The sequence below is a fragment of the Rhopilema esculentum genome, chromosome 17, assembly GCF_057945365.1.
Source record: "Rhopilema esculentum isolate cy_ngs chromosome 17, ASM5794536v1, whole genome shotgun sequence".
NCBI classification, from domain to species: domain Eukaryota; kingdom Metazoa; phylum Cnidaria; class Scyphozoa; order Rhizostomeae; family Rhizostomatidae; genus Rhopilema; species Rhopilema esculentum.
The window spans coordinates 4129623-4142268 of NC_142831.1; the positions used below are offsets into that span (position 1 = coordinate 4129623).

Sequence of the window (12646 nt, forward strand, 5' to 3'; positions counted from 1 at the left end):
AAAATGAGGTTTTGCTCATGGTACCAGGCTGAATAGATTAGAAATAGAATCATGTAGAGAGGATCATCGTAAAATGATTCATTCGGCTCGATCATGTTTGATGAGTGATAAGGATGAAGACAATGATAATGGCTGATCATTCTAATGTGTACAGAAATGGCGACTGATGGGAATTTAGGCCCTTGATGATAATGAACGATGGCTAATGGTACCCAATACGTAGCTCACAAATATGACTCATTGTAAGCAACCAGAGAATGTAATTTTGGACTCGATTTTGGACACAGTGTCGAGGTAGACTTGCTCTAAGTCTAATTCGTGCTTGAGAGTGGAGTATTTTCTTCCTTCGCAGAGGTAGACAGGAAGGAAACAAATGTTCCTCTCTCAAGCACGAGATAGACTTTTCGCATGGGGCTATTTGCCACAACAAGCATAACAAAAATTGAACACCCTCGTAAACATAAATTTTGACATATCATGCTTTATTCTGACACAATTTACATCTGTATACTTCTTTAAATTTCAGGTTAGAAATTCAGGCTACACTTCCTAATGTTGGTTTCTCTTCGAGTTTGTCATAGTCTACATGAAATTCCTTCGGAACTTTCCGCCAACTATGATAGTCAAAGCAGTAATACATTCCGCGTTCATATGAACTTGTTTTCACTTGTGGATCCATACCAGGGGCTCTTGTGATCCAAACTCTCTCCTCCTTGTGATACCTCCAGTCTCTAGAATATCTGCAACAAAACACAGTGTAAACAAAGTGGTTCAAAATTCGGGACTATCTAATTAAAAACAAGGAAAATATTCCAATGTTGGGAGTTTGAGGGTATTCTTTTATAAAAAAGCTTTTGGTACCTCAAAAATTCAAAATGTCATAGAAAACAGTAACATGGCAATGCGGGAAGCTTAGAATGCTTAATTCTCGCTGTTTCGTAATTTTTTCAAATACAAGCAGGGTTTGGTATGAGCTGGATTCTACTCTATGAGAAAGGGTAGCAATCAGAAGGCTGACCTTTGGTTTATTGCACTACCACTACCCTTAGGGTATCAACTTCTAGGGAGCGTTAATATCTGAAACTGCAGGGTATTGGTGACTTTTGGGGTTGATCTCACTGAATGATAACATTTTTTATAGGTACAAGCTGGAAAGGTCATGACCCCAGGCCCCTGCTTTTTTAACCCTTAAACCCCATCATAAGTCATTGGATGGAATCGGTGCTGATGATGTCCGTTTGAATTTAAAAACCAAGTATTTTACCTGCCTATTGAGTGGTATCCATAGTTTGTTCAGATGATCTCCCCGACACCCGCCATCTAAGAAATACCCTTGCTACCAGCCGTCTATTTCTTGCCAATCGAAGTTTTTTAACACATTGTGTCACAAGCCCCCTTTTTAGCTAAGAAAGATACATCCTCGCAAAAAGAACCTAAAATTTTAGAATCTACAAACTGTCTTTTTTGATTAAGAACATTTTTGTTCGAGATCAATTGTTTGCCCTACAAAGCTTTCTAAACCTCTGATTGTCATCCTTATTACCTGCAATTACTAACCCAAAATATTATCTTTCATATAAGAACCTAATGTAAGAACCTTGAACATTGCAACTTATATATTTATCATCAAAACAAGCCCCAAGAACTGTTTTTTGAAAAAGGGTCTCTTGATAGTCTAGCAGACACCACCCCTCTTTGATGATCGCAAAGGAAACGTCTATTTTGATGCATTCACTTTTGACGTTATGTAACTCCTAAATTTAATCGCAAACTTTTTCAATCGAAAAGAATATTATTTGTAAAACATCAAATGGACAACAGTAGCGCTGTTTATTGTAGCATATCAGATCAGTTGGAGTTCGCGAAATTTTGAAGCGTCCAGGTGCAAAACATTATCGTTAAGGTCCTAAATTCAAATACTGAAAAACGCAATTTTAAAGAACTTTAGCACGTTCAGTTCTATTGTTGGTTGTATGAAAACAAACCAGGAGACAAAATAACACGATGTCGATGTTCTTTTCGAATAAAAACATTATCGTCTTAAACACGCACAATTTTGCCATAATTTATGAATCAAGAGGATTTTTTATTGATTAGCAAACTCTCAGAAATATAAACACAAAACCAAACGATACAAAATCAATGACAGTAATTTATAATTCGATAAACGAGATATCAAAGCTAAAAGCGCAGCTGTCGTGTTCATATCAACTTTGTCGAAAATTGAGCAAGGAGAAAAAGCAAAAATTGATATGGCATAACAAAAAGTCTTATTTCACACGGGAGTCACGGGAAATACTCAGCTGAACATTCAGTCCTCTTTTATCAGTTTTCTTTTGTTGTCAAATTTTTGTTAGAAAACGAAGAACGACCAACAAAGTCTCTGGGCATCGTTATACGAGACCGCAAACATTTGATTTGCTAGGATCCTGAAAATGAACCTTAGGTTATTCTGCACTTTTCACAATTTTTGAGTCAGGAGTTTTTTGATCCATTGACTCCTGGGAAATATATTGTCCTTTTCCATTCGCTATGGATTGACCAAGCTAGCCCATACATCTTTATACTAAGGCGAGGTTCGAGGTTTTAGCTCATTGGAAGTGGGTTGGAAAACACAAATCAGTGTTCCGAAACCGTTTTAGGTCAGATTTGAAATTTTTGGCCAATTGGTCTTCTCAAACCATACCCGGTAAATTTCGATGTACATATCAATTTAATTTCATTGCATGTAGGGTCAAGGAAAGCTGACGAAACTTCTACCAGCGCACAATCCAACTTTGTTATTCAAATAACACTATGGGTGGGAAAATGAAATTAAGCTTAAGGTGGGTATGACGTCATAAAAAACAATTGAGGAGGAGATAATGATCATGAAACGTTACAGTTGCTTAAGCAAAGATAACTGCATTGTCACTTCAATATGAAGATCCGCGCTTGCTTGAAAATAAGTGTGCTCTAATCTTTTAACAAGGTAGGCTTTTCTCGTTAACAATTGGTTCGAGTAACTGCGGTTGCAAAAGGAAACCACGTGACATGTTATCTGCTTCGCATTAAACGATATTAATACGTTCAGGAGAAAGAAACCCAGCCTACTAAGAACATATCAACAAAAGGTATATTGATGAATAAATTTTCATTAAGACATGTCAATTTTACTGTTTCCACAATCCCATTCTCATTATGCCAGTGTTGACATTAGAACAAAATACTCAGTAAACAGGGTCTGCATGACAAATCTGAATTCACAACTTCATAGCTCCGAAAACGTCTACTTCAAGCCACCAATGTTTAAACGTAACAGAGCTGTCACAAACTAACAAATATCGCAATGCAGTATACCAGGTCTCTTTCCTTACTTCAAATAAATTTCAGCCTGTTTCAGCTATTGCAAAAAATAGGTTCAGAAGCACTGACCCTGTCTCACAAACTTAATTTAAATCATCGTCTGCCTGATAAGAGTTCAAAGAATTCTTCCACTAACATCTGACAATCACTTTGAATTTTGTAGAAAATTTCGCTGGTCGAAAATCACAAATCGATATCAAACTTTTGTCCCAATCCACAAAATGCTATCACATTGGTTGATATTTGGTTGTTCAATTGGTTGCTGGCTCAATTAGATTAGCTGCCCAATCAGAGTAAGACTTGGTACAGCCCACGTGTTTCGCAAGCTCAGCGCCTGTGTAACGGATAGCACTTTGAGCAGTGGGGCGGTCAAGGGGGGAGTTTGCGCACAGTCTTGCGTCAGGGTCCTGGTAAATCAGGAAACGATTCGATGTTTCTCTTCAGATAATTAAACGAGGATTTCGCGTTACATATTCTAGCCATGTTGGTTGGGCCATGGAACACCTCAGATTCGGGACACTGATATAAACCTCAGTCGTTATCAAAGGCAAGGACCAAAAAGTTATAGGCTAGGTATTATCAAGTGGAAATAACGACAATTGACAAAGCAGAGCGTCTTCTTAGATCCATATTGGAATAAAATAGATCCAATCAAGGGTACAAGGTCTAATCATGAATATGAACGGCCAAAGTAAGCCCTGCTAAGAAAAAAACAGTTCTATTTTCTCATTAGAACTGGCAAAACTGCTAACAAGGTCGTTTACTTACAGTTCTGCTGCAGCGGCTAGTTGTAGAATATCACCACAGTTCGTATAATACAAATAGAACAGCAAATCCTCGCCGTATCGATTTAGTCGTATATTCGCCAGTCGATCTCGGATTGTAGTGTTTACTAAGTATTCTGGAGGCACGTAGAAATCTAGAAACAAAGAGAGAGTAATCAGCGTCAAAATCTAAAGAGTCAAAATCTAAAAGGAAAGATATCGCCTTAGTTGGTACGTGAATGCGAGGCCATGCAGTCCTATCAAATGTAATCATCAAACTAAAAGATTCAACATCGACGCCAAAAAGGATTTGCTCAGGGGTCAGACTTAAGAGATACTGTATTGAGACCTTAGGCATATTTCTTAGGCGTGACAAGGTGTTTAACTTGCAAAAATGGGCAATTAAATACACATAAATTGCACTTCATGTATCTTAAAATTTCAACCAAACTCAACTTGGGCTGTCTTGTTGTCTTCTTGGGTTTACAATAATATCCTGTGACCTCCAAAGTGAAAGCTTTTTAAAGCTGTCAAGTTTTTTTCAATGAGCTGGAAACCAAAACAATAGAGCCACAGGTCCTCAACGTTTAAAATATAAAAAAAACAGCAAGCGTACTTTCCACCACTGAAAGGGAGGGCGCTTTCAAACCGTTCTTGGATAGTCCAAATGCCAAAGACGTACAACAAAATACTGCAAAGTTTCCCTTGACAGTTGTATGGTTTCAAAGATTACGCTTGCAAACCCCTCTGCAGGGGTCAAAATCGAGAAAAGAAATGCTTACAGAAGAGGACTAATTCAGTGACAATGGGATTGTGAAAATTGTGTAAACATTCTGAAGAAAGTAGTATGATTGTGAAAATCAGTTATAATGATCAGGATTTAACACAGGATCACGTAATATTTCCTTTTTGAGCTACCCTCTGCCTGCAATATTACCTGATATGACAAGATACTTCCCTAAAGTGTTCCAATTATCAATAGAGCTTTTTTTAAGTTAACAAAGCTAGCTAGAATGTGGCCCCTAGTAGAGGATGGAAACTGTTTATTGAGCAAAATTTGACGCTAAGAAACTCGTCTAGGTAAAAACCGGCTTTTAACTACGATAATGCATAAACTTGCTGCATCTGAAATTTTTTCAACGTGCATTCGAGTGAAATTGGTACGATGTAGCTAATTGGACCGATGTACTAATGTGTAAAATCCCATTAGCTGATATTAAAAAATTAACCACTGGTGATATCAAAACAAAAGGCCCGAGCTAATGTAACTTTTAATACCTAATCTGGCAGCAACAATACAATAGGTTTAAGAAAAGACGTTCTCGAATCTGGAGCAGCGAATCGATTAAACAGAAATCCCAACGTTCTGCCAAGACGTGTTTCAAATTTGAAATCAAATTAAAATTTGGTTTTGAGTAGAGAACACTTCTAGTAATCTTTCCGGGCATTGCTTTTCCACTTTGGGATTTTGAGACGTTTGAAGATACCGGAGGATGGAGACTCTAGGAACATTTACTTTAACTGATTTTTATTACCTATAAAGGGTAGAGGCACCAATTTTAAACACTGCTATACAGCTTGCTATGAAACTGGCTATCTTCATTGTTTATTAAAATACATTTCACAACGTTTTGTTCTTAGACACAGCTCAATAGTAATGCAATGTAAGGTAAATTGAATGGATTTGGAAATTATTTCCGGCGATTCTCATTAAAGTTTGGTAAGTTCCTAAACCAGCAAATTTTTCTAAGTGCATTAGAGAATAGAGTTTATTGTCTAACACCTTTGTTGAAAAGACAGAAAAAGGTCTGAACAAACAAACATTTGTAATAACATTCTCTTGAAAAACGTAGGCCTCGTTTAGCCAGTGACGTCACGATTTCGATTCGTTACAGAAGCGTTTTGGAAAGGCCTCCTTTTCAAAAATCGCTGAACAGTTACAGATAGATATCGTTGGTAAACTTGCTTACGCTTAGTAAAGCAAACACAAAGTATGTGTTACTTTATAAACCCTTGTATCCAGTTATATGGTACCGAAATGAGGTTCACGGCGAACCGAAAACGAGGTTTTATTTCTACCGGCCACAAAGTTATGTCACTGAACTCGCGAAACCAATCACGGATAGCGCTGGATCATTATTTAAGGGTTGGATCAATCGCTATCTGAATGGGCAACACAATAGAAAAAGTTCTTTCAGCTTTGTTTTACGAATAGAGCCAGAATGAGTCACGAGCAAACGAAAAACGCAAAGGTGAAAAAGACAGCTCCAATCAAGATAAATAGTTGTGACGAGCGGTGGTGGTGCAAAAAAGTGGTTAGCATTGAGGGGTCTAAAAACTAAGACATCATAACTAGTGGTTCGACCAAATACCACACTTTGTGTCAATAATGGACCAAAGAAAAGTACCATAGGGTTAGGGAGGGGGAGGAGTGGTGCGAGAGACACAAGCGTACCGAGCATCCAAGATAATACTCTTTCCACCATGGACCTCCCGGCCAGTAGTATGACCACATAGATTATAAGGTCTTTGAAGTCAATACTGAGTATTGATAAACTTTTTTGCAACAATACTGAACAAATTTCGATTCAATAATCTTTTATTTTGTTATAATTTCTATTGTTTATAAAAACAAAGTTCTTTATAAATCAACTCTTATACACTTGGTTTCAATTCTTTTCAAAATTATCAAAAATAAAAGTGGCAGAATGGAAGCTGAATGTAGACCACCAACATAATACGAGAGACCTGGAAACAAATGACGTCAACACTTCATATATATATATATATATATAGCAGTGTTTCCATAACAAAAAGGTTAGTTGACTTGACCGTTAATAAAAAACAAGGACATTTCTTTAACATTGACGCAATAATCATGAGTCATGACGAGGTGTTTTTTTAGATTATATTTTTAATTTCTTTATTAACAAAACATATCAATCGAATTCCTCCAACAGCCAAAGATAGAACAGTGCAACAACGAAAAAGGAAACAACACTACCAACTTTGCAAAAATGGCCTGGAAAAATGACGTCAAGAGTTTCAAATATAGACCACGTTTTCTTTAGTAAGGAAACTGATGCACTGAGCTATAACTTTACCCATCCATTATTACTTTTGCGAAAACTATCCCTTTATTTCTACATTTTTTTTGCATACAAAACAGGCTTTGTAAAGGAACCTTTCAAACAATTTCAATTCCTAGGTATGGTTAAAAATATTGTAAGAAATCTAAATATAATTTCTACTATTTAGGCTCCACCTACGGTTGCACCTATTCGCACGATGGAAGCATAGGCATTGAAGCAAGGTGACAAACTTTACTCCAGAGGCCTGGACACAGATTGCTTACAGCATGGGTAGAATTACGTAACTTCAAGCTTGAATTGGGGTTACGTCAATTGTTTCAAACTTAAAACTGAGGGAAGCAAACGAGACAGAATGGAAATGCAATGAAGTCAATAGGGGATAAATTTCAAAAGAAAATGAAGAATAAATAGTAAGAATCACCAAAATTGGGAGCAGGTATTTCAGTTCAAGTTTTCTGCACAAGAAAGACAAAAGTCTTAGCAACGACTGTCTCGAAGGTTTCGTGACAACGTGATCGCAATTGATGGCTGAGAGCTGGTCAGAAAATAGATTATCCTCCAGAAATCTTCTAGCAATCTAATCTTTCCGCGGCTTCAAGGCTGAGTTCAAAACACCAGGCTTTCGAACGGCTAAGGAAGGCCTGGAAAACAAAGCTGCTACCAGACAAGGACAACTCCTTGCTTCTACTGTTTCTTTGACTCCGCCACGACGATTTCTACATTCCTGCGCAAGACTCAGTGGATTTCTTGGATTTCGTGGAGTTCAATGGATTTCTTGACCCAGTGAAAAATTAATGCAGAACGGAAGCTTAGTTAATGAGAAAGGCACCCAAGGTTGAGCTTTGTCTGATTTTGAACTTAAGCCGAAACAAATCGTGAGCACTGATATGTGATCGTCTTCCCTGCTTATCATGTCTACTTTTGACTGCCTTCTCCGAATACTTCCCGCGATGGCTCTCTAGATAAAGGAGTTCTCATATTCTCCAAACTTAAGAATTTTCTTTGGGGTTTTAGAATCCTTTAGCCTTAAACACAAAATGCAGCTTCAAACAGCTCCGTCCAACAATCTTCTGACACTAGAGATAATCTCCCTAAATGCATAGTGATAAAGGTGAATCCCATATGGTCTGGCAAGGTACTTAAGATGTGCCTATCTGGGAAGGCATTTACTATAGGCCAGCAGCACGAGGACAGTCACAAGTACCTCGATGCTTTTAGCCCCCCCCCCCTGGATGGAAATAAAGTATATCTATTGTTTTAGGGGGGGTTCGTGTCCAACTCATAACCATTGTACCTATGGCCTGCCATTGGCTGCTGGGTAAATAGAAGGCGAGTGTACAAGTGGTGGCTTGAAATCTGGCTTTAACTTAAAACCTTCAGCATTTCCCGTAAACAGAACTGTTTCTGAAGCCCCCGAGTAATCTCAGTAAAACGGAAACCTTAATCGCAGTGGTTATCTTAAATAATAAGTATTCAGGAACTACGTCATCGGTTAATGGTAATAAGGGTTAAGTAGAGAAATGACAATACTCACCAATTTCATGCGGTCGACACGTGGTGTCTGAGAAGGGTGATCCAAAAGTATGATACAGGCTTCTTTAAAAAGAAAAAAACAAAAATGAAGCTGAAAGACGTACTAGTATAGACTACTCCTGAGATTGCGCGTGTTTACAGTGGCGATAACTAAAATAAGCCCCGCATCTGTACCAAACAGTAGCAGAAAAAATACAGGATAAAATTAAATCCAATAGGCGAAATTTGTGCCCCTAGATATAAAGCCCCTTGTCTCTAGATATGAAAACGTTCAAGGTTTTATGGAGCGTTGTTGAGAACGATTTAACAGAACATCAGCGAAGCACCAGTCCACGCAACGGTAGTCAAGATGCGCGAGGGTGGCTCGGTGGTTAGGGTCTATAAATCCAAGTGATTAATAATAGCGAGGAGATTCGCCAGCTCTCTGTTATTAAAAATACGAGGGGTAGTTGCATCGAATGGAAGGACCAGGACACTGCTCGATAAGCATGAGCTTCTCAGTGTCCTAAAAACTACTACAGAAGCTAGGTAAAAACAAATATATATGGAGTTTCTTTTAGCGCCAAACTTAAAACAAATAGATAGTTGTCTACAAGGTCGTATGCTATATGAAAATGCTGGGAGACGAGGGGCCATTTCACTTTTGCAAATAGCGTACGAGATTATGCCTAAAACAAAAGGATTTATGGGGGGAAGGATTACATTTTTAGATAAAACAATAGGATTTTCACAAAAGGTGTATGAGATTTTCTTAGAGTGATTTGCCCCTCGCTGGGAGAGTTTTAACACCTCAAAATGAACATCACTGGACAGCGCTCTACAAATTTTGAGCAATGTTCAGTTATATGTTGAGTGTTTCAAAAAGGCTTAAACCTAGAATTCCTTGAACTATTTGAAATGAGAAGGTTTTTATTTATCTCAACATCGACAAAACCTTTGAAGACCATGGTACTATAAAAAACCTCAACAAAGATAGGTTTCGTCAATACCGGTTTTGGTGGGCCTACAGTCCTTCTGCGAACGGGGAAATCTCCACGATTATTCAGAACATCCCAGAACCCTTGAAACACGATTCACAGTAAGAAATAACCATCAGTGTTTCCTAAAAATTCCACACACTATTGTATTGCTAATCCTGGCTAAAAACGTCATCATAATTGCAATAATGGATTTAGGGCTCTTCAAGTATAATGGGACATAAGTTCGTTTTAACACCTCCAAAAAGAATATCACTTTAAGTCTCTTAATAATACACAGATAAAATCTTATCCTGTAGGATACCATCAGTTCACAAGTCATTTTTCATACGAATTTTGAAAGGCCAAGTTACAATGATGACTTTAGCCAAGCTATAAAATTTTGGCCAGTTTTAATATGGGCGGAATTGTGGTTAGATTTATGTTTTAACGCGTATTACTTTGGTCATGTACATACTAACTGAACCAGTCAACGTATTCTATTTTTGGCACCAATGGAAAGACAAGCTTTATCCATGGAAATCTGCAATAATAATTTGATAGGATATAAGCCTGAATATAAATACACCCCGATATATAGTGAGTCGTTTTGAATTCCGTGAAACTTATGCCTTGAATACAACCATGGTAGAAAAAAGAACAAATTATACCATGTGCTTTCAATAAAAACTGTAGGAAAATGTGCAAGTAAACACGATCATGAACTTCCCGTGAGAGGTCTGGAGACGAATGACGTCAAAAGCTCTAATTGTAGGGTAGACATTTTATAAAAGCCTTTTCTGACGCCACTGATAGGTTGAATGTTTCCTAGCTTTTCTTACTGTCTATCTACAAGGTCATTGAAAAAAGTTCTCGACATTATACACGCCCACTTCTTCTCAAAGGCTCCTGGGTAATCTTTCCTTGGTCGTTTCGCTTCGATTCCAAAAAAATGTCTTCTTTACGCCTTAATCGGTGTTCGAATCGAAAAAGGAATAGAATGGATGCTTCGTTGCTTAAAAAAGCGCTGTGATACAAAAATTACTCGGCATTCATTGTCAAAACAATCTGTCTTCGGAGAAGAACAACGTGAACACAACATATACGTTTTTCTATAGAAATGAGGTAGCGTAGACAAACAAATCGTGTTTGTTTACGTTACCTTAAGACAGACAAACAGCGTGTCTAAGTAAGTCGACAGACAAATCGTTGTGGAAATTGCATCATCTATTTTCCAGTAACCTAATTCTCTCAACTTTATGATCACCACATCTGTGAATCCAATGGCCTTCCTTTTGTTATATCCATCATTCCATTAGAAATACTCCTCAAAATTATCTTTATCTTATCCTCCATGAAATCGTTTTCCTCCGTCGTTTACAGCTTCGTAATGCTCAACAAATTCTCAGTTGCCCTCGATTAGACCGCATTTAACCTTGGATTTTCCCATTTCTGAAGCCTAACGTAAGCAGCATATCCCTTTTCGAAATCAGAGAATTAAAATCTAACTGCGGGGAAAATATCTCTTCTTCAGTCTCAAAGAAAAATATCAACTGATTCATAAAACAAAAAAGTACTTACTCTGTTGAGTTTAAATTCAGTCCAAGGGTCGTTAAATCGCTAAAAATACGAAAAATAAAAGTTAAATTCACATTCGCTGTCACTGTCTCAATGTGACTGTATAGAAATTTTAAGAGTGAGGTCATCAAATTATATATCCGGATGGGGAGAACGCCTGTCCTCAAATGGTCATGTGTAAGCCAACAGGCAACAGATTCATTTAATTTTGTACAATTAGAGACAGTTTGTGATCCTTTTTAGGAAATGTAATCCATAACTTAAAAATTCTAAAAAGTATACTCCTGACGTCATCAAATAAGGGCTCTTTTGGAAGGATGAGCAGATAGGGTTCCTTTCAACTTCATTTGTAACATTTAAGCATGATACTTCAAAGAGACGTGTGTGTACTTTTAACATACAAATGATCGCTTTCTTTACTAAGAGGAGATCATGTATCAACCTTAAGGTTACGGTAAACGTTTTCTGGATGAAAAAACCCATTTTCGATTTTTCACGTTCAAGTAGGCGAACTTTCAAGGCACACAATAATACCAAATTTGAAACTAATAGAAATTTCGAAAATGGAAAAAATCCCATGTGAACGAAGGTTTCCATAATTTCTTTATCAAAGCTTTTAGTTGAGGTCTGAAAATCTCTTGACCTGTTAAGCCGATTATCGTTGCTTTGCGGTTGTGGTCGCATTTCCATTTACAATATCGCATGGAACATCCATGTATCCCATGTACGGCTGTGTTTATTTAAACAGGCTTATTGATCTGAAAGCTTTAAGTGACTTGACCCGGATTTCACTGTGGTTTACGAGTGTACCTTGCAAGTGCGATCAGTAAAATGCCGTTTTCTACAGACTTACAATTCCTCAACATACAGGTACGAAAAGCTATTTTGTACCCAAGGAACCAATTTGACAGGATATAGTTTCAAGGGGAGGAGGAATTTGAAAATTCTGAGACACAATTTGGTAGCTAAGGACCTGCGCTTTTTGGTGATATAAGTCAGATTTTGTTACCGCAAATGCAAGGGTACAAAAATAGCTTTTTAAGATGGTACACTCATGTAAGCAATAAATTTGCCTGGAAAGTATCATTTTACAATATTTGCCAATTATGTTTATATGGTTGGAATGACCACGTTCTTGTGCATCGAATGATGTATAGTTTAATCTGATTCCGTTAACAGTTTTGCTTTTAGGGAGAGAAAATCAAATATCGTGTCAAAATGTTTACCGTAACCTTAAAGCTATCTTGTGAGTATTTGACAATGGCTATATTGCCTGATGTCACAGCACAAGAGAAAGATAAAACAAATATACAGTTGCAAACTGTTTCAAACAGTTGTGAACTGTTTTAAACTGCTTTAAACTTTCGCAAAAAAATCA

The 12646-nt window shown here is 37.4% G+C and overlaps 1 protein-coding gene across 3 annotated transcripts in view; it reads right to left on the minus strand.

Annotated features, from left to right (window-relative positions):
* Window positions 1-455: 455 nt before the first annotated feature.
* Window positions 456-12646, minus strand: part of LOC135682679 (uncharacterized) — a 35863-nt gene continuing 23672 nt past the window's right edge. For all 3 annotated transcript variants that reach the window (XM_089113331.1, XM_065197787.2, XM_065197707.2), the window contains 4 exons: window positions 11272-11310; window positions 8736-8797; window positions 4114-4264; window positions 456-740 (listed from right to left, as the gene is read on the minus strand). In XM_089113331.1, the coding sequence (XP_088969457.1) occupies window positions 536-740; window positions 4114-4264; window positions 8736-8797; window positions 11272-11310 (457 nt within the window). In that variant the 3' untranslated portion in view covers window positions 456-535. The remainder of the gene's footprint in view (window positions 741-4113; window positions 4265-8735; window positions 8798-11271; window positions 11311-12646) is intronic.